The following is an 18170-nucleotide window of genomic DNA, read 5'->3' as shown; positions in this document are numbered from 1 at the left end:
GCGGTGGGAGCGGGCTCCAAGGCCCCCAGCGAAGGGGCAGCCCTGGGCCGGGCCGGGCCCGCGCGCTCCCGGCGGCGCGCCCTCGCCAGCTGCTCTCGGCGTTCCGGGCCCGCTCCCCAGAGGCCTAGCCGCCGCCGCCGCGAGGGCGCGGGGCAGACAAAGGATACAGACAAAGGCGGGCGCAGTCGGGCGGCGCTGCCGGCACCGGGCGAGGCGGGCCCACTCCTCCCGGTGCGTAAGAGCCGCCTCCGCGCGGCCCGGGGCGCGTGGGACGGGCGGGGCGCGGGCAGCGGTGGCGCATCTGGAGCGGCCCCGCTGGGAGCGGGCAACAAAGGGCCACGGCAGGGGGTCCCTGGTGGACCCCAACAATGGATCGGAGCTGAGCGCTCAGCTGCTGCCGCGTCTGGCCCAGTAGGGGCCGGCGGGTCCCCAAAAGGATTATTCCGCCTAGGCTGTCAAATGGGACGGAAGAAATGCCGGTTGCGAGGGAGGCGGGACCCGGCACCGCGGGGCCTTTGTAGCCTCCGAAAGTACGCGAAGTGGGGGGCGGGGTTCTAGGAGAGCTCGCTCTTGGATGTAAGGGTATGGGGTCTTCAAAGCTCTACCTGGTGAGATTCCCGGGTGCTGGTGACCGCACCAATGCTTACACCCCCCGCCCCCCCGGCCCTCCGCTCCCCGGGAAAGGAAGCAAGACAGTCCTTCTACCCAAGCATCACACATGCACACCACACACACACACACACACACGCACACCACACACACACACACACACACACACACACACACACACACACGGTCCGCCTCTCGCCACGCCCTGTCCAAAGTCTGTCTGATGCTCCCCAGCCCGGCTCTGCCTGGACAAAGCCAGCGCTCGAGACTGGCTCATCCATCACCGCTCGGGGCGCCACGTCCTGCCGACCCTGGGAGTCCGGGAATGCTGTGTTATGGGTCCCGCGGCCCCCATAACTCACGGCGGGGTCAGTGCGGCCACGGGCGCTGCAAAGATCAAAGAGCGGTGGGGTGGGACCGGCGCGCACGCGGCAAGCCGCACTCTCGCCTGGCGCCCAGCGCTCAATCGTGGCTTCCATTTCAACTGTCTTGTTTGTTTTCTTTCTTGAGAGTATGGCAAATTATGGCTCAGCGGCTTACGAGCTCTGCTCAGTCAGGCTGGATGCCTCGGCTCCTCTTCTGATGCCATTCCCGTCTCTTTGGGGCAAATCGCTTAACCTCTCTGAGCTCATTATCATTTCTAATTCTCAGGGTTCAAGGATTAAGTGCAAGGCCCTGGCTTCACAGGAAATGCTCTAGAACAATCAACCGCTATTGTTAATTGTCATAGTCTCAACCTGATGGCGGATTGGTGAAAGGGCTAGACTGCTTATTCACTGGAAGGTTTGGATCCCTTATCCCTTAATGCCTATTGAACACCTACTATGTGCCAGCTCTGTTCTGGGCACTGGGGCTACAGTAATGAACAACATGAACCAGCCTCCCTGCTCTCATGGAGCTGACATGCTAGTGAAGGAGACAGATGAGAAGCAAGTGAACACATATCTATATCATATGTCAGATGGTAATTAGTGCTATAAAAAAAAGCAGCATAAGTAGAGCAAACATGAAAGGGAAGAGTTATTTTACATAAGGTTTCGAGGAAAGGCCTCTTTGGTAAGGCCGTTTTTTAGCAAAGAAAATGAGGCAATGAGCTGTGAGGAGGAGAGTGATGCAGGCAGAAGGCAGAAGCAGTGCAAAGGTCCTGAGGCAGGAGAGTGCTTGGTGTTTGAGAAAGAACAGCAAGGCTGGAGCACAGAGAGATGATGTCAAAGATGGAGAGGATCATGGGAGCATGCAAAGGCCACAGTAAGGACCTTGACTTTTAGTCCGAGTGCGATGGGAGCCGTTGGAGGGTTATGAGCAAAGCAGTGACGTGATGTGACTTGGGTTTTAATGGTGACTCCCTCTGATTCCTAAAATGGAGAAAAGACTGGAGTGGGGCAGAGAGACCAATTAGGAGCTGTAGCAGAGAAGAGGTGATGGTGACTTAGGCCCGGGCGGGGGACAGTGGCCATGATTCTTCTTTTCAAGGATGAGCTGTGGCCGGGCATTCATTGAACCAGGAGCAGATTACGAGATACTCTGGTTGGCACGCTGCTGCTGTAAACCAGCAGGGAATCTGTTGCAGTGCTTAGACTCTCTGCTCCTCATGTTCTCCCAGAGCGATGCAGTGGGGAAAGGTGGATGTTAGGGGAGGCCTGGGCTCCTATCCCATCCAGGTTATGGTGACTCTCGGCCTCTGCTTCGCCATCTGTAAAATGTGGTGGTTGAGTGGCCAAAGTGGAAACAACTCAAATATCCGTCAACTGATGAACCGATAAACAAAATGTGGTATATTCGTACAATGGACTGTTATTTGGCCATAAAGAGGAATGAAGTACCAGAACACACCACATCCGGATGAATCTTGAAAACATTATGCTAGCAGGGGTCCTCAAACTTTTTAAACAGGGGGCCAGTTCACTGTCCCTCAGACCGTTGGAGGGCTGGACTATAGTTTAAAAAAAACAACTATGAACCAATTCCTATGCGCACTGCAGGCCCAGGACGAGTCGGCTGCTAAGCAGGACAGGCAGCGGCACCCGGCGGGCCGGATAAATGTCCTCGGCGGGCCGCATGTGGCCCACGGGCCGTAGTTTGAGGACCCCTGTAAGGCATAAAAGCCAGGCCTAAGAGGCCAGCTATTGCATGACTGAGTTTATATGAAATGTTCAGAAGAGGCAAGTCCGTAGAGATAGAAAGTAGACAAGTGGTTGCCAGGGCTGGGGGGAGGGAGACTGGGGAGTGACTGCTCATGTGTGTGGCGTTGTTTTCTTTTTGGAGCGATGAAAGTGTTCTGGAATTAGACAGTGGTGATTGATGTGGTGATTGATGTACAACTTCGTGACTCTACTGAAAATCACGGGATTGCACACTTTAAAAGGGTGAACTTGCCCTGCAGTGTGGCTAAGTGGCAGAGCATTGGTCTGTGCACCGAAGGGCCTCAGGTTCGATTCTGGCCAAGGGCAGGTACCTGGGTTGCAGGTTCATTCCGGCCCCTATAGGGGCATGAGCAGGAGACAACTAATCTATGTGTCTCTTTCACATTGATGTTTCTCTCTCTCTTTCCCTCCCTCCCTTTTTTTTAAAGTATATTTTATTGATTTTTTACATAGAGGAAGGGTGAAGGATAGAGAGTTAGAAACATCGAGGAGAGAGAAACATTGATCAGCTGCCTCCTGCACACCCCACACTGGGGATGTGCCCGCAACCAAGGTACGTGCCCTTGACCGGAATCGAACCTGGGCCCCTTGAGTCCGCAGGCCGATGCTCTATCCACTGAGCCAAACCGGTTAGGGCTCCCTCCCTTCTTTTCACTCTCTCTGAAAAGCAGTAAAAAAATTAACAAAACAAAACAAAAAAAGGGGGTGAACCTTATGGTTTGTGAATTGTATCTTAATAAAGCAGTTATTTTTAAAAAGTGGCAGTTGAGCTGGATCCAGGGTCTTTACCCTGTGGTCCAGGATGACTTCAGAGGGCCCGGACACTCCTAAAATTGTGGAAGACATTTAGTGTCTCTGAGCATTTGGGTAGAGGTTCAGATTTTAAGAAGAGATGATCTTTAAGGTCTTCCTGACCAACAAGGGGTCAAGGACACTGGGGAGTCAGCTGCCCCCTGGGGAGGGAATGGCAAATTGAACTCTGCCCTGGCTAAAGGGTTGGAAGGGCCCAATGTTACTGGCCTAAGTCAGGGCTTTGGGTCTGAAGTGGGGAGTGGATCCCAGGGTCTGGGGCAGCTGTGCAGGTCAGGCCTCCCAGCAGAAGCCCAGATGTGGAGGAGAGGAGCCATCTGTCTGCCGCAGTCCCTTGTATAGGCATCTTGGGGCCAGGACGATGCATGTCCTTCCTTAGGGCACCTTGAAGGCTGCCTGGTGCTTTGGGACATGAAAACGAGGCAGGAGGGACACAGCTAAGGGGGCTTTGGATGGGGTTTTGAAAAGCATGATGGCTGGTCTGGAGTGAGGGGCTTCGATACTGTGTGTCCATTTTCATATCATTGTCATCACTGCCATTAATTGAGCATTTATGTGCCAGGCATTGTGCACTTTATATTTTTACAAACGGTATTTTGTTTACTCCCGTCCAGCTCTATGGAATTGTGACTACTACTATTCCAGTTTACAAATGAGAAAACTGAGGTTGAGAGAGAGAAGGGCCTAAGAGCTGTGTCAGCAGGGGTGATGGGAGAGAAACAGCAGGTTGGATGCACGAGCGGCGGGTGGGTATGAGGGCACCGCGGTGAGCATTCCAGCATTCCACATCCGTTGCTTCTTTTCGAAAGCAGCTCTTCTCTGCACACCACGCCAAAGCACTGAAACCAAAGGTCTTTGCTCCTCATCCAGACTGTTTGGATAGGAGTCAGGTAAGTGGCAATGAGCCACTATCTGCCATTGTTTCATTCCTCCATTCTTTCATTCTCTCATTGAACACACATACATTGAGAACCTGGATTTGGCCAGGCACTGGGTGAGGTGCTGAACTAAATGAATGAGGCTGGGTCTCTGCTTAGGGGTTGTTCCAACGGGCTGGTCCCTGAGCATTGGGGTGGGATTGTCACCAGGCTGTATGTGGCTGACTCTGTGACTCCCCCACCTGCCCGTGTCTGGTGTCCTGGGAACCTTAGGCGGGGGTTGGGTCCATGATTTCGCCTGTGATCAGCCTGGTGGGTACGGGAGGGACTTTGAAAGCATCTTGGCGGTCCGGACACTGTTGCCTGTTGCTTTTCCCAGTTCACTCATTGTGTGCTTGCTCGGCGAACCCCAGGAACACTCTTTTGCCCGCGCAGGCCTGTCTCTGCGAGGCTTTTCTTTGCAAAGACTTTGTTGCATCTTGCCTTCTCTTAGTTTCCATTTAAATGCCCCCTGGGAGTGATTTTCTCTCTGTCCCCATTGCACACCCTCAGGGACCTGCTCCAGTTGGCAAATAAGCTCTCCCTCCTCCTAAAAATCCATCCTTCCCTCCCAGACAACCCTCCTACATATTGTCCTTATGGAGAAAAATATGCAAATAACTTCGAAAAACAATCTCCCAGCAACTGGGTATTCATAAATGTAATAAATTAACCCCATAATGTAATCTGGGTCCCTCGACCATCCATCATGCTGATGAGATTAAGATATGAAAAACCAGATGCTGCAGAGCCCTGTGGATGGAAATGACAGATGAGTTTGCATAGAGCTCCCCTCCAGCCCCTGGTCCCTGCCCCAGCCCCAGCTTCTTGGCTCCCATGGAACTCAGGGCCGTTAGAGGTTCAGGAATATCTGTCCAGCCTGTTCATTTCACAAATGAGGAGAAGAGGCCTTTTAGAGATTAGAGGTCAGGTCAGTTCCAATCCTCATCTGTCTCCCACCTGCTTTCTTTCCTCTGTTTATGGCTGACTCTGAATCCAAGCCCCATGCCCAGGCATTTTTATCTATGGGCTTTGACAAAGTGGGTACCCCAGTGTCAAGCAAAGGTCGTTGGGACCTCAGTTTCCCAGTTGGAAAAATGTAAGTGGTGGGCTGTATGTCCTCTAAGATTTCTCTGGAGTTCTTTAGCTGCATGTCAGGAGACCTTTGTGAGTGGCTTGCACTGCCTCTTCTCAGGGCACATGGCCTAGCTCAGGGGTGGGCAAACTTTTTGACTCGAGGGCCACAATGGGTTCTTAAACTGGACCGGAGGGCCGGAACAAAAGCATGGATGGAGTGTTTGTGTGAACTAATATAAATTCAAAGTAAAGGAGCGGAGGGGAGAGCAAGAGAACCCTCCGCTCTTTCGGCTCCGCGGGCCGGATAGAACAGCTGAATGGGCCGGATCCGGCCCGCGGGCCGTAGTTTGCCCACGGCTGGAGCTGCTCACAACAGTGGCTGGGCTCTGAGCTTCTCCACCCCAGGCCCCAATCCTAGGGGACCCTTTACAAGGAATCTCCACCCTAAGACTGCCACTTCCTGTCACCAGTGAAAAAGCTACTTGAGTAGCCTCCGGAGCAAGCATGTCTGACTTGCGGTCAGCGGGCCGCATGACGAGTTTGACATGCTTGTTCCAGAGAGAGGCAAAGAAGGATGTCCTCTAAGGATGTCCACTTTCCCCCGTGGCCAAAGCATCACAATAATTAAATCTCAAGGAGCCAGGGACACCTCTACAAATCAGTGAGCTGCTTGGCTGGCTCTGTGTGAAAACGGTCCTCTCATGCAAGGCGTGGTGTGAGCAGCGTCCCCACGTCTGGAGAAGAGTTGCTGTGTCCCAAATGCGCTGCCAGGTGCATCCGTCTCTGAAAAAATCATCCATCCCTTTGGATTAAGCCTTGCAGTTTTATGAAATGCAGACTTTCCTTGGGAACAGCTCAAACCCATTGTTGGTGATGCCCATACTTTCTTGGGCATCAGGGCCCCTGGGGAGCTTGTTAAAGGGCCGGTGCCATGCTGTGCACACAGACGGATCTGGTAGGTCAGGGAGGCCACTGTTCCGTGTTTAATGGGCTCCCCAGGGATTAAGATGTAGATTTCCATAGAATCCTTTGGAGACCTGCTGCGCTGGCATTCCTGGCTTAATAGGCTAGGTTAGGTATTTTCTCCTCTGCCCCCACCTCAACGGAAGTGTATAAATGAAGATCTGAAGGCTTATGGGGGGAAGTGGGGGGGGGGTACAGGTCCCCAACAGTCCTGGCTAGATCTGTGTATCCACAAATGAGCTTGAGGTCAGTGACAAGGTCTATGACTTCTGGTCCTGACTTGTTTCCTATAACTCCACAGCCACTTCTCTGACCTTAGGGGCTGAAAATAAGTTGGATTCCTGGAGTCAGACTAGAAGTTAGAACTGGGCTTGTACTCCAAATGTGTGATTTTGGCAAATTAGAGAACATCTCTGTGCCTGATTTGCCATCTAGAAAGTGGGGCTGTATAATGGGTGCTTAGCTCCTAAGGTTAATGAGCGAATGAACGAAATCAATGCTTGAACCTAAGTACTCAATCCATGTTAGTAATTATTTTAATATTAATCATTATCTCCCAGAGGCCTCACAGCCCTTTCAGAGTCCAGGGGGGTGGGGCAGGGAGGGGATGACTCCAGAGCTGGTGGCAGAAGACACCTCTGCCCGCCCCTCCCTCAATAGTTGTGTGACATTTTACTTCACTCCTCTAAACCTCGTTGGCTCATTTGTAAAATAGGGACAATTACAGTGACTGTCGCGTGGAGTTGTTGAGAGGATTTAGTGAGATAATCCATGGACAGACTTAGCCCAGCGCCCGGTATATCAAGGCCAGTTGTTAGGATGCATGGGCCTGGGAGGTAAAGCCAGGCTGGTGAGGTTCCGGGTGGGGGTGGGGGCGTCTCAGGTGCACCCGGGTCCTCCCCTGTCCCCGCCCCGGAGCCGGCGGATTCGCTTTCGGTTGGGCAGCTGAGTCGGGAACCAGCAGTAGACGTCGGAGCCAGCGGCAGATGTCGCTGTCCATAGTTCCCAGCTGTGACCTCCACCTGCTCCGCACCAGCCACGCGTACCCACCCCCTTGCCGCGCCTCCTGAAGCGAGAGAAATGCCCTGGGGAGGAAGGTTCGTAGCGATCCGACGGGGAGACCAAAATTGCCTTTTTTCGCGCCCACCCGAAAGTGAAAGGAGGCGGCGTGGCGCCCCGGGATATCCTGCGCGGAGGCGTGGCCCCGCCCTCACCAAGCCCCGCCCCTCGGAGGCCCCGCCCCCGGCGCTGCTCCTTTCCGCCCCCGCTCCGGCCGCTGGGGGGAGTAGGCGTGTCCCCAAAGCGGCCTCCGGGACCCGCCGCCGCGCCGCGGACGTCACGAAGCGGCGCCCAGCCGCGCGGATTGAGCTGGAGGCGCAAGTGGTCGGGTCCGTGGTTCCCCGCGCGGGGCCCGAGCCGCGACCCGCGAACCGAGGCCGGAGCCGGTATCGCGGGAGGGGAAAAGGGCGGGACTCCCTCCGGGGAGGGACCACCCGGGCGGGGGTGGAATCTTCTTTCAGCCTCGTTTCTCCTCCCGCTGGTGCCGCTTTCCGCTCCCGGCCCTGCGCCTCCGGCTTCTGCGGCCCTTCTGGCCTTTCCTACCCCCGAGACAGCGGGTGGGTGGCCTGGGAACAGAGGCTAATCGCGGCGCAGCTGATGCCCCCGAGGTACGACGCCAGCGTGGGGGGCCGTTCCCACCTGCCCTGATGCTGTGTTCAGAGGGGTCCTGCTCCGATTCCCCCCCGGCGGAGGCGGGCGGGCCCCAGGCTGCCTGGGCCTCTGGAACTAGCCCCTCACTCCTGTCCCACCCTCTAGGTGGCGGGAAGGATGACTACGCTCACGCGACAGGACCTCAACTTTGGCCAAGGTAGAGAGGCCGGACCTGCCGACCGGGTGCGGGGCGAGGGAGGGTCTGTGCAGGCGGACTTTCCTGAGCGCCCGGTTGTGCCCCTTGCAGTGGTGGCCGACGTGCTGTGCGAGTTCCTGGAGGTGGCCGTGCACCTAATCCTCTACGTGCGCGAGGTCTACCCGGTGGGCATCTTCCAGAAGCGTAAGAAGTACAACGTGCCTGTCCAGGTGAGCCCCCACAGCCGGGCTGGCGCCACCGGGTCACCCCCTAGTCGCAGAGTGGGCAGGGAGTGGGTTTTAAACCTCTGTTCCACCTTCAGACCCAGCCCCCTCATTCTCCAGCGGGGGGTGGGGGGACCTTGCCTCCAGGTCCTGGCAGCCTAACAGCCTCCCAGCCCTCGCTGCAGTGGCTCCTTCTATCCCCTCTGAACTGGGAGTTCCCCTCCAGGAGTTAGGGAGCAGGTCTTCGCAGTAGAGTTGCCCGGGGGTATGGTTGTATTTTAAAAGAGTTCTTGAAGCTGGTCTTGAAGTTGCCCTGAGGTTGGTTTGGGGAGAGAATTTCTGTAAACCTCAGACACCTTCTCTCTGCCCTCACTTAACCCTAATTGTAGGTTAAAAGGGAAACAAAGCCACAAAATACTCGATTCCCAATCTCTAGAAGTGTCTGCCCCTTACAAGGCACTCAGTAAGCATTAGAAGAGCCGACTGAATACTGGAAGGTGGTGGAAGCTCAGGGAATGTACTGGGAAAAGGAAAAGAGAACCAGCATTGACTGAGCACCCACTAGGTACCTATCTCACTGAATCCTCACTCTTCCTTTGAGATCTTCACAGACGAAGTTTATTAAAGCTCAGAGAAGCCATTTGTCTGAGGCCACATGGCTCCTTAGTTCCAGATTCTTAACTTTTGAAAACTGATTAGATTTCTGGATCCCTTCTCTTAAAAAAATGCCCATAGACTCCAACACAATTCAGGGGTTTCTCAGACTCTGGGGGAGCTGAAGGACCCCGTGTTAGGAAACCCTAATGCTGTAAGTGCTAATGTTGAGCCTGAATTCTTACCTTCTGGCTTCTCCCCCTCTGTGGATGATTCCGAGTTCTGAGCCCCATGATGGGAAGTTGGTCTCTCCCGTGGGAACCCTAGGGAACTGCTGGGCCTCTCTCCGCAGGCAGACAGGCTTGGGCTCCTGGAGGGGATGTGGGCGGTTTCCCCAGGGGTGCTGGGGCCTCACCAGCCATCGTGGCATTGTGTGCAGATGTCCTGCCACCCGGAGTTGAACCAGTATATCCAGGACACGCTGCACTGTGTCAAGCCGCTCCTGGAGAAGGTGAGGGCACCAGCCTACCTCACACCCGATATGGGATGGGGTGATGCTGGACCTTGCAGGGGACCCAGGACTCTCACACCCAGAGGTCTGTTTCCTGCACCCTGGAGACCCCCGACCCAAGGACAGGCCCCAGGGCACGTGGGCCACGTGAAAGGCGTGCTGGGCCCCAGAGCCGTAGTGGATGGTTCTGAGTGGGGCCTGCCTGGGAGGGTTCTGGGTTCTCACATGTGTTTCTCTCTCCCTATCCCCAAGTTCCATCTGGGCTTCGCCCCTCAGGGTTTCCTCCTTTATTGTGTCCTCTGTGACCCCTATGGGGCCCAGGTAGTCTCTTCCCTCAGCCTGTACCACTCATGTCAGGACATCTCTCCAGGGTCTTGGGGACCCTGGGCCTAGGGGCTGAGCAGGGCTGTGAGTGGGCCCTTTCCCACCCTTCCTTGGGCGGCGGGGGCGGGGGGGCACCCAGTTCTGGAGTAGATTTCTGTCCTTGCAGAATGATGTGGAGAAGGTGGTGGTGGTAATTTTGGACAAAGAGCATCGCCCAGTGGAGAAATTCGTCTTTGAAATTACCCAGCCTCCACTGCTGTCCATCAGGTGAGCTGCCTCTCCGCCATCCACCTGCTAGATGGTGTGAGGTCCTTAGGAATATCCCACCTTCACGCCTTTAAGCAGCTCCCAGAACACCTTGGGGAAATGCAAGGCATGCCAACCTAACAGGCAGGCCGCCCAGTGGTCTCTGGACATCACACAGGTTACATGGAGATCCTCCCGTGTCACACGTGGAAAACGACACTGGTGAATGGCCAGTCCCAACCTCCTCTTTTATAGATGGAGAAACTAAGGTCCAGAGATGTGACATGAACTACCCAGGGTCACCCAAGTGGTGGCAGAGCCAGGACACAATCCAGGGTCCTAACTTCCCAGTCAAGCGGTGTAATCCATAGTCAGTTAGAGGTTGACCTTGGGCAGCAGTGTTGGCTGGTCAGCTGCTGGCTTCCTGTGGTGAGGTCAGGACAGTAGAATCTGTCCCCGAATGGCCTTGGGCAAGCCCTTTCCCCTCACGGCTGGGATCCTGGTTCTCAGATGGGAAGGGGGACATTAGCATATTAGAACCACCTAGAGGGGCTCCCTACACCCCTTTCCCCCATCCTGGCTTAATTAGTCTGGGATGGGGCTCTGCACTGGTTTTAAACTCACCTGGTGACAGGTATCCCAGCCCTTAGAAGCCAACCCTCAGAAGGACTAGAGGGGCTCGGGACCCCCTCATCTGCTTCTAGGGCTGACTGCTTGTGGAGGGGGGCACCAGTGTGATAGAAGACCTGCCTCTTCTCTCCTTCCCAGTTCAGACTCCCTGCTGTCTCATGTGGAGCAGCTGCTCCGAGCTTTCATCCTGAAAATCAGCGTGTGTGATGCTGTCCTGGACCACAACCCCCCAGGTGAGCTCACCTTCTGCCGCCTCTTCCTGGGCGTTTCCATGGCTACCTTGGGTTGGTCTGCGTTCTCAAGTTCCTCTGAGCCTTGTCTCTTCCTGCTTTTTAGAACTCCTTTCCAAGTCTACATCCTCCAGGAACTTCCCTGGTTAACTCCACTCTGTCTTCAGTCTCTGTTTACTTGTGTCGTCTTAACACTTGGTTTATTTACACTTTGATCTCTGGGGCTACTGAGCCCACTAGGGAGGTGGGAAGAGACTCTGCGCAGTGGCAGGCATGGTGTGGCCCAGCCTGGATCAAACGCTTGCCTCCTCAGGCTGTACCTTCACAGTTTTGGTACACACGAGGGAAGCTGCCACTCGCAACATGGAGAAGATCCAGGTCATCAAGGTGAGATGAGACTGGTCAGGGCGGGTGGGCAGTGAGACAGCGGGAGGCTCTGGTAAGCAGATGCCACAGTTCTGAGTGGGCAGGGGTGCTGGCCGTGGGCATTGCAGCCATGCCATTGCTTATGACAGTGCCTGGCACCCAGTAGGTTCTTGGTGCGTGCTAACAGTGCAGCCACATGCCTGCCATTGCTACACCTGGGCACGCAGCACTGGGAGGAGTGGGCTGTGTGCTGGGGCCCCCAACTCAGTGAGGTTCTCCTTTCCAACATTTCAGAATTGGTGCTTGGGGCTTATGGGTCACTTAGGTTCCCAGCCCAGCTCTGACCCACAGACTGGGCCTGTCTAGTGGAAGAGCCCGGGATTCTGCACTTCCCTAGTGATTTGATGCTCCCCAAAGTCTGAAGACCCCAGCTCTGGAGGTAGAGGGGGGAGGCAAAGGGAGGGCAGGCAGGGTCCAGCCCCCTTTCACCCCCTCACCTGGATTCCTCCCTAGGACTTCCCCTGGATCCTGGCGGATGAGCAGGATGTCCACATGCATGACCCCCGACTGATACCCCTAAAAACCATGACATCAGACATTTTAAAGGTGAGCTGCATGGGGAACAGGTACGTTTTATTTAGGGTGTGCTTGAGGCCTTGTGGACAAAGCTTGGAGATTACGAGGCAATACCTGGCATAAGGCTCCTCCCATCCCCTTTCTTTCTCCCATCCCTACTGTGGCCATGTAACATGACCCTTGGAGAAAGATCTGCCTGCCAGGGGCTTACAGGGGCTTGCATATAGGCGCCCTGACGGCCACCTGACACGGCTGTGTGTTCCTGTCCGTTAGATGCAGCTCTATGTGGAAGAACGAGCTCATAAAAACAGCTGAGGTTGTGTCTGCCCCCATGGATGCCACAACTATCGGACTTTGGGGGCCCCCAGCCTCGGGCAGCGCTGCAGGGCCACCCCGCTTCCAAGTGCTCTTATTGCCTCTATGCGGACTGCCCACCCTCCAGCCCGGAGCTGCTCAGGTCTGATTGCCTTCATGGAGGAATGGCCCCCCAGGAGGGCAGGAAGGGTGCTGGGATCTCAATTTCTCAGCCTCCTGGGGGTCAGCCGGTCAACACTGTCTGTGTCAAATACTGTGCTGTGAGTTGTTTCAATAAAGGGCCCCAAGGGCTGACCTGGGCTCTCACTAATTGTAGCGGGAGGGGCAGGTGCAGCCAAATGAACCTGGGTGCCCGGACCCCTACCCTCCACTCCTAGACCCAACCCCAGGCTGGTTTTACTGGGAACGTTTATTATGACAAGAAGTGAGAGCTACACAACAGTGGGTTTGCCCAAGGTTACAACTGTGGCAGGAGGTCTCGGGGCAAGGGCCTCCCTGCCCACCACAGGCTCATCTCTTGCCTGGAGGAGACCTTTGGCACTTGGCTGGCGGGGACAGAGGGCAGATGAAAGGCTAGCAGATCCAGACTGTCAGAAGGGTCTGTAGAAGTGAAGTGGGGAGGGCAAGTTATTAAAGTCCTCATCCCATTCTCGTTTCCGTTCCTGCTCTCGTTCCCGTTCCCGTTCCTGCTCCTGCTCCTGCGTGGTCTCGAGCTAAGTTGTGGAGGCCGCTGGGTTCCTGGTCGTCTTAGGGCTGACAATGATGCTGCTGTTGGTGACACGGGGCCCATACCAGCCTGCCCAGAACTGGGTGTCTTTGCCCCCATGCTGGAAGAGGATGTGGCGGACGCCTGGAGGGTAATCTGAGAAGGTGTGAGAGACCTGGAAGGAAGGGAAAGGGAGTGACCACCAGGACTGGGGAGGGATGAGATGGGGTGACCACTCAACCGGAGAGGAGAAGGGGGAGTCCCAGATGGGAGAGCTGGGGCATTCCAGGCCCTCGGGGAAGTGATGGCAGGCAAGCAGCTGAGGCCTCACCTCTGTCCACTGGGCATCGTTCCACTGCTGGATGGTCACAGGTGGGGGCTCGAAGGAGGCCAAGGCGATGTAGTTGGCTGAGACCAGCTGTACTCGGATGTTGTAGGTGCAGCCACAATCTGCTCTGGCGGCGAACCTAGGGGAGGCTGGGGTTCAGGACGGCACCCCAAGACAAAGGGTGGCCCTGGAGGTGGGCAGGCAACAGGCCTACAAATTGTGGAGTCTCATTTCCCTGTGGGGCCCGTGAGGTCCACCTTCAGTGCTCCCTGTACCCCCAGGGTAAGCAGTCTCTATCTGTGCCGGGCCTAAGTTACTCCCTCTGAGAAAAGGGCCACCCTTTGGGGTTTTTCGGAGATTGCATCTTAAAAGGCAAAAAGCTCTCTACAGAGATGAAGGCCAGGCTGTGGGAGCTCTGTCCCCTGTACATTACAATGGCCAGGCTGTGGGTTCAATGGGAGACTCAAGGGGTGGCCTGTGTGGTGTGGGCTGGCACAGAGCTCAGCCCTGCTGTCTCCACCGCCCCCCGCAGTTCTGCACACCCCTCATATCCCACCCCTCCACCCTCACAGTGGTGGCCCTGGGGCCCTGCTTCTGCTGTGGGACAAGGCAGAGTGGTTGGCACAGCCCTGTGCAGAGGGGAGCTTGAGAAAGAGTTGTGGGATAAATGGTGCAAGGGGCAGGGGAGGCAGATGAGAAGGCATGTGCGCATATGTGAGGTCCGGGAAGGCTGGGTCTTGGGTGTCTTGCTCTAGTGCGTGTCTGAGACAACTCACCTGTAGGCCTCAGTCTCCCCACCTGTAAACGGGGGTTAAGGTTTATCTCCTGCTGATGTGATGGTGGGGAGGCCAGGAGGCGCTGCTGGATGAGCAAGTGCTGGGTCTGTCCACACGAGACAAGCCAGCCAGGTTGGCCTGGCTTCGGGGACTGCCCTTGCCTTAGGGCACTGCTGGGCACTCCCTCCAGGTGTCCTCAGGGAAAGCGGAGGATGCAGTGTGGGGCCGGGCCTCACTCACCAGTCCTTCACCACGATGTCAGGCCGGACTGTGTCCATTAGCTCCTCCCAGTAGCCCTCAGCTTTGAGGTCCACCAGCTGGGACTTGAGGCATAATCTGGGGAGCAGAGGAAAAGCTTGCATTCCTAGGTGTGCTCTGCGTGGCCTGCACCCAGGGAGGTGGTTCAGGGGACCCAGCAGTGTCCGCTGACGGCTCCAGGACAGCTACTGGCTGGTGCTGACTCGGGCTCCTACCTCGGTGTGTGCCCATGAGAAAGACGCAGGGCGTTTTGACTCCCTGGTGCCTAGGCAGCACCTGATCCCAGTCCATACGCCTGGGGCTCCGGGAACTCACGTTCCTAGGTTACGGACAGCCTGTGGACACTCCTGACAGCCCACTTCCCCAGGCGCTCCCAGTCCCCTTAAACCGGTCCCCACCCTCAGTCACTGAGTTTTCTTCTGCCCCAGGAGGCAGTAGACTCGGAGCCGGTTTTGGAAACACCTCCCTTGAGCTTCACAGAGGCCCTGGCGTAGGTAAGCCTGGGTTTGGCGAAGGGTGTCCCGACCCTCTTCCTCCAACGCAGCCTGCTCAGTTCAGTTTGTCTTACCCAAAGGATGTGACGAAGTACTTCTTGACCTTGGAGTCAGGAAAATTTTGCCCATGTCCTCCAGGTAAGCTCTCCACTTTCCAGTGGTCCCCCCCGTTAGCGTCGATTTGCCAGGATCTCATACCCTCTAGGAAAAATAGAAGTCTAGTAAATGTGTAGCCTGGTCCTCCCCATTTGGTATGAAGGTGAAATGCAGGGCTTGCTCATATCTCCAGGTGTGTACCCCAATTGTGCCTTGGAACACCCCTACGAAGTTAAACTCCAACCCATTCCCACCTCTCCCCCGCTTTGTCCCTGACCAGCTTGACTCCGACAGGAAGCTGGGGAAAAACTACCTTTCCTCACTTGCACGTTGCTGACGCCCTTTGGGAAATACCCAAGTTTCAGTTCTCAGAACATTATGAAGGGCCTGTGATGGTACTTCTGTTCTTAATGGCTAATGTGCATTTGTCCCAATGGGGACCACTCAGTTGACAACTGACATTCCCCCCGACATCCTCAGTTACAACAGATCTGAAGGGGTGTGAGGGCCGTGTACGGTTTGTTGCTGGTCATAGGAACCTCTGCGATGGGTGGGAGGGATAATAATTGGGAGAATGGGCGCCCTTGGAGTTGGTGGCATGTAGTAACCCCATATTCATGGAAGCATCCCCACCAGGTTTGCTCAACATGTCCTGGTCTCCCTCTTCAGAGAGAGCTGAGAGGAACTTAGAAAACTGGTGTGTTGCTCACCAAGGTTTTCCAGAACAATCACCAGGAGAGCTTCTCCAAATTACTCCCCTGCTCCCTCTATAAGGAACCCACATCTATTCCCTGTGTGCCCAGGGTCCTCCCAGCAGAGAGCCAGATGGGTAATACAGGGCCCTGTGCAGTCAAGGCTGCAGGCTGGCTCTGCAGGGTTGTGAGCTGAGCTGGTGGCCAGGCTGGGTAGCTTCTGAGAGGGGTCTGCGGGCCTCCAGCAGCTGAGCATTTCTGGATCTTTGGGCAAGATACGTATCTTGCTTGGGGCCTAACATTCTCATCTATAAAATGGAGCTAACCCTCCTCATGTGGCCAACTCCTGGGATCCACGTGAGGATAACGAGAAAACAGACGTGGGAGGGATTCTAAGTCTACAAACAATGCCTCTTCATCAACTGCTGTCTGGCCCCAATAAGGAGCAAGGTGCCTGGTGGTAGTAGGTCCTGAACAAAGGAAAAAAACCTGGAAAATACAAGGGAATGCGAGCTAAACAGGGAACTCAAATGATGTGATTGCAGTCACCTCTCAAAATCCTCTCGTTCATCTGTAGGATGATGGGGAGATATTTACATTTGTGAAGAGCTCAGGCTGGTGCCTGGCCCGCACAGAGAAAGCCTCCTAAAGGGTAGGCAGCTTGGACTGAGCTCAAGGGGGAAAGGTGGACCTGCAGTTGGTTGATTTTTCAACAAACGTTTTCTTGAGCACCTGCTGTGTGAAGGTATAATGGTGGACACTGGGTGTACTGTGGCAAGCAAGATCCACTAGGCCCCTGGAACTTGAAGGAAAAAAAGAGAGAAAAAGGTAATTCTAGGGTATGAAAAGTGCTATGAAGGAATGAAATGGGGGTGATAGGATTGAGGAAGGGAGTGCTGTTTCTGGATGGACCGGGGCAGGTCTCTGAACTGACACCTCAGGAATGAGGAGGAAACAAGGGAGCGTGGTGGGTGCTCAGTTTTGAGAGAACATTCCAAGTGGTACGGGCATAGCAAGTGCAAAGGCCCTGAGGTCCCAGAAAGGGAGGAAAGGGAGTGGCCCACCTTCAGCACATGGGTTGCGTAGGAGGTTCCTGCGGAGGCTGCACAGAAAGTAAAAAATCTTCCAGTCAGACACGGGCTCATCGCAGTCCTCGGTGATGAAGCCCTCACGCAGGCTCTTGCGTTTCCAGAGGGTCATAAGGTCGATGAGGTCACGCCAGAGGCTGCAGACACGGCGGCAGTCCAATACCAGCCGACGGGCAGGCACGTATGTGAATACCTCCAGCAGGATGTTCTCAGGCAGTTCATTGATGCTGACCAGGGCCATAGCTGGGCTGGGGTGCCCACACAGGCGTGTGCGTGTGTGTGTGCGTGCGTGTGTGTGTGTGTGTGTGTGTCGGGGAGCAACAATGGTGGTTATGAGCCCTGATCAAGGAGGTGGATTCCTCAGATGTTCAGAGGCCCGGGCCTGGGCCTCCTAATCCTGCTTCTGTTGTAAAACAAGAGGGGTTAAGACAAGAAGCATTTGAGCATCCTTCCAGGACACAGCAGGCCCTCAGAATATGGACTAATTTTTAAGGGGCCTTTCCCCCCATTAAAATCAGTGCTTAGTTTTAAGTTGGTGGGTCTGGTGAACAGTAAGATTCTGCCAAGGCCACACTGTTGTCTGTGAGCTCTGTAAGGGTTTGTGGTGATATTTTAGTGTATGAGTTCACTGTTATAAAATGTTTATGACATCCCCGGACTGTCGCAACTTCATTAAGTGGTCGGGCTCGTACTGAGGAATCAACTTCTCTCCAAGTTGCTTCTTGTGGCCTGAAGTCCGATGTGATAAAACACCCAGATGAGGAGCTGCCCCACCCATCCCAGTCATAGGGGGAAGGTGTCAAGCCAGAGCCCACTTTTTAAAAATACATTTTTTTTTATTGATTTCAGAGGGAGTGGGAGAGAGAGAAACATCCATGATGAGGGAGAATCAACGACCAGCTGCCTCCTGCACGCCCCAGGGGATGTACCCTGATGAAATACAATGGTGACCACCTGGTTCAAAGGTTGATGCCCAACGACTGAGTCACACCAGCCGGACCAATTTTTTTTTTTAATGATTGATTTTAGAGGGAGAGAGGAAGGGGGGGTGGAGGAGAGAAATACTGATTTGTTATTCCAGTTATATATGCATTCATTGGTTGATTATTGGATGATGCTCTTAACCAACTGAGCTACCTAGCCAGGGCCAGAGCCCACTCTGAAATGCCCAGAAACCAAAAAGCAGTTTGAGGGCCTGGGTTTGAACCCTTGCCTGCAGTGACGGACCCAGGAGCTGTGTAAAGGTGATAACTACGTGTCCAACCTCAGATGGCCCAGTGAAGAATTCGGCACAGGATACCATTACTAACACTTCTACCATCAGAGCAAACCAAAACCAAAACCAAAGTG

The 18170-nt window shown here is 54.9% G+C and overlaps 2 protein-coding genes across 7 annotated transcripts in view; one reads left to right on the top strand and one right to left on the bottom strand.

Moving 5' to 3' along the window:
* Positions 1 to 55: 55 nt before the first annotated feature.
* On the top strand, positions 56 to 13028 carry MAD2L2 (mitotic arrest deficient 2 like 2). Of its 5 annotated transcripts, none has more exons than XM_080655336.1 (9): positions 56 to 231; positions 8336 to 8387; positions 8478 to 8596; positions 9624 to 9695; positions 10186 to 10286; positions 11034 to 11128; positions 11439 to 11512; positions 12005 to 12097; positions 12341 to 13028. In XM_080655336.1, the coding sequence occupies exons 2-9, from the start codon at positions 8348 to 8350 to the stop codon at positions 12380 to 12382; spliced, it is 636 nt and encodes a 211-aa protein (XP_080511462.1). In that variant the 5' UTR covers positions 56 to 231; positions 8336 to 8347; the 3' UTR covers positions 12383 to 13028. The 5 variants fall into 5 exon arrangements, with proteins under 5 accessions (XP_080511462.1, XP_080511463.1, XP_080511460.1 ...); XM_080655337.1 differs by lacking the exon at positions 56 to 231 and adding an exon at positions 7797 to 7908; XM_080655334.1 differs by lacking the exon at positions 56 to 231 and adding an exon at positions 7803 to 7965.
* LOC308241758 (F-box only protein 44) overlaps positions 12781 to 18170 on the bottom strand; it is a 13659-nt gene continuing 8269 nt past the window's right edge. Inside the window, exons 2-6 of one of the 2 annotated variants that reach the window (XM_080655330.1) lie at positions 16797 to 17549; positions 15019 to 15145; positions 14433 to 14528; positions 13420 to 13555; positions 12781 to 13263 (exon numbers count right to left, since the gene is read on the bottom strand). In XM_080655330.1, the coding sequence (XP_080511456.1) occupies positions 13096 to 13263; positions 13420 to 13555; positions 14433 to 14528; positions 15019 to 15145; positions 16797 to 17061 (792 nt within the window). In that variant the 5' untranslated portion in view covers positions 17062 to 17549 and the 3' untranslated portion in view covers positions 12781 to 13095. The remainder of the gene's footprint in view (positions 13264 to 13419; positions 13556 to 14432; positions 14529 to 15018; positions 15146 to 16796; positions 17550 to 18170) is intronic. The other variant, XM_080655329.1, reaches the window with a different exon arrangement.

This window comes from Plecotus auritus (assembly GCF_963455305.1).
Source record: "Plecotus auritus genome assembly, chromosome: 2".
NCBI classification, from domain to species: domain Eukaryota; kingdom Metazoa; phylum Chordata; class Mammalia; order Chiroptera; family Vespertilionidae; genus Plecotus; species Plecotus auritus.
The sequence above is the reverse complement of the archived record's forward strand: the minus strand, read 5'-3'. Positions and strand labels throughout refer to the sequence as shown.

Bases quoted from the DNA above. Each gene is read 5' to 3' on its own strand.
- MAD2L2 (XM_080655336.1), top strand. From the start codon at position 8,348: ATGACTACGCTCACGCGACAGGACCTCAACTTTGGCCAAG. The intron at 10,287-11,033 runs GTGAGCTGCCTC...TCTCCTTCCCAG, and splicing joins CCTCCACTGCTGTCCATCAG to TTCAGACTCCCTGCTGTCTC. The intron at 11,513-12,004 runs GTGAGATGAGAC...ATTCCTCCCTAG, and splicing joins AGAAGATCCAGGTCATCAAG to GACTTCCCCTGGATCCTGGC.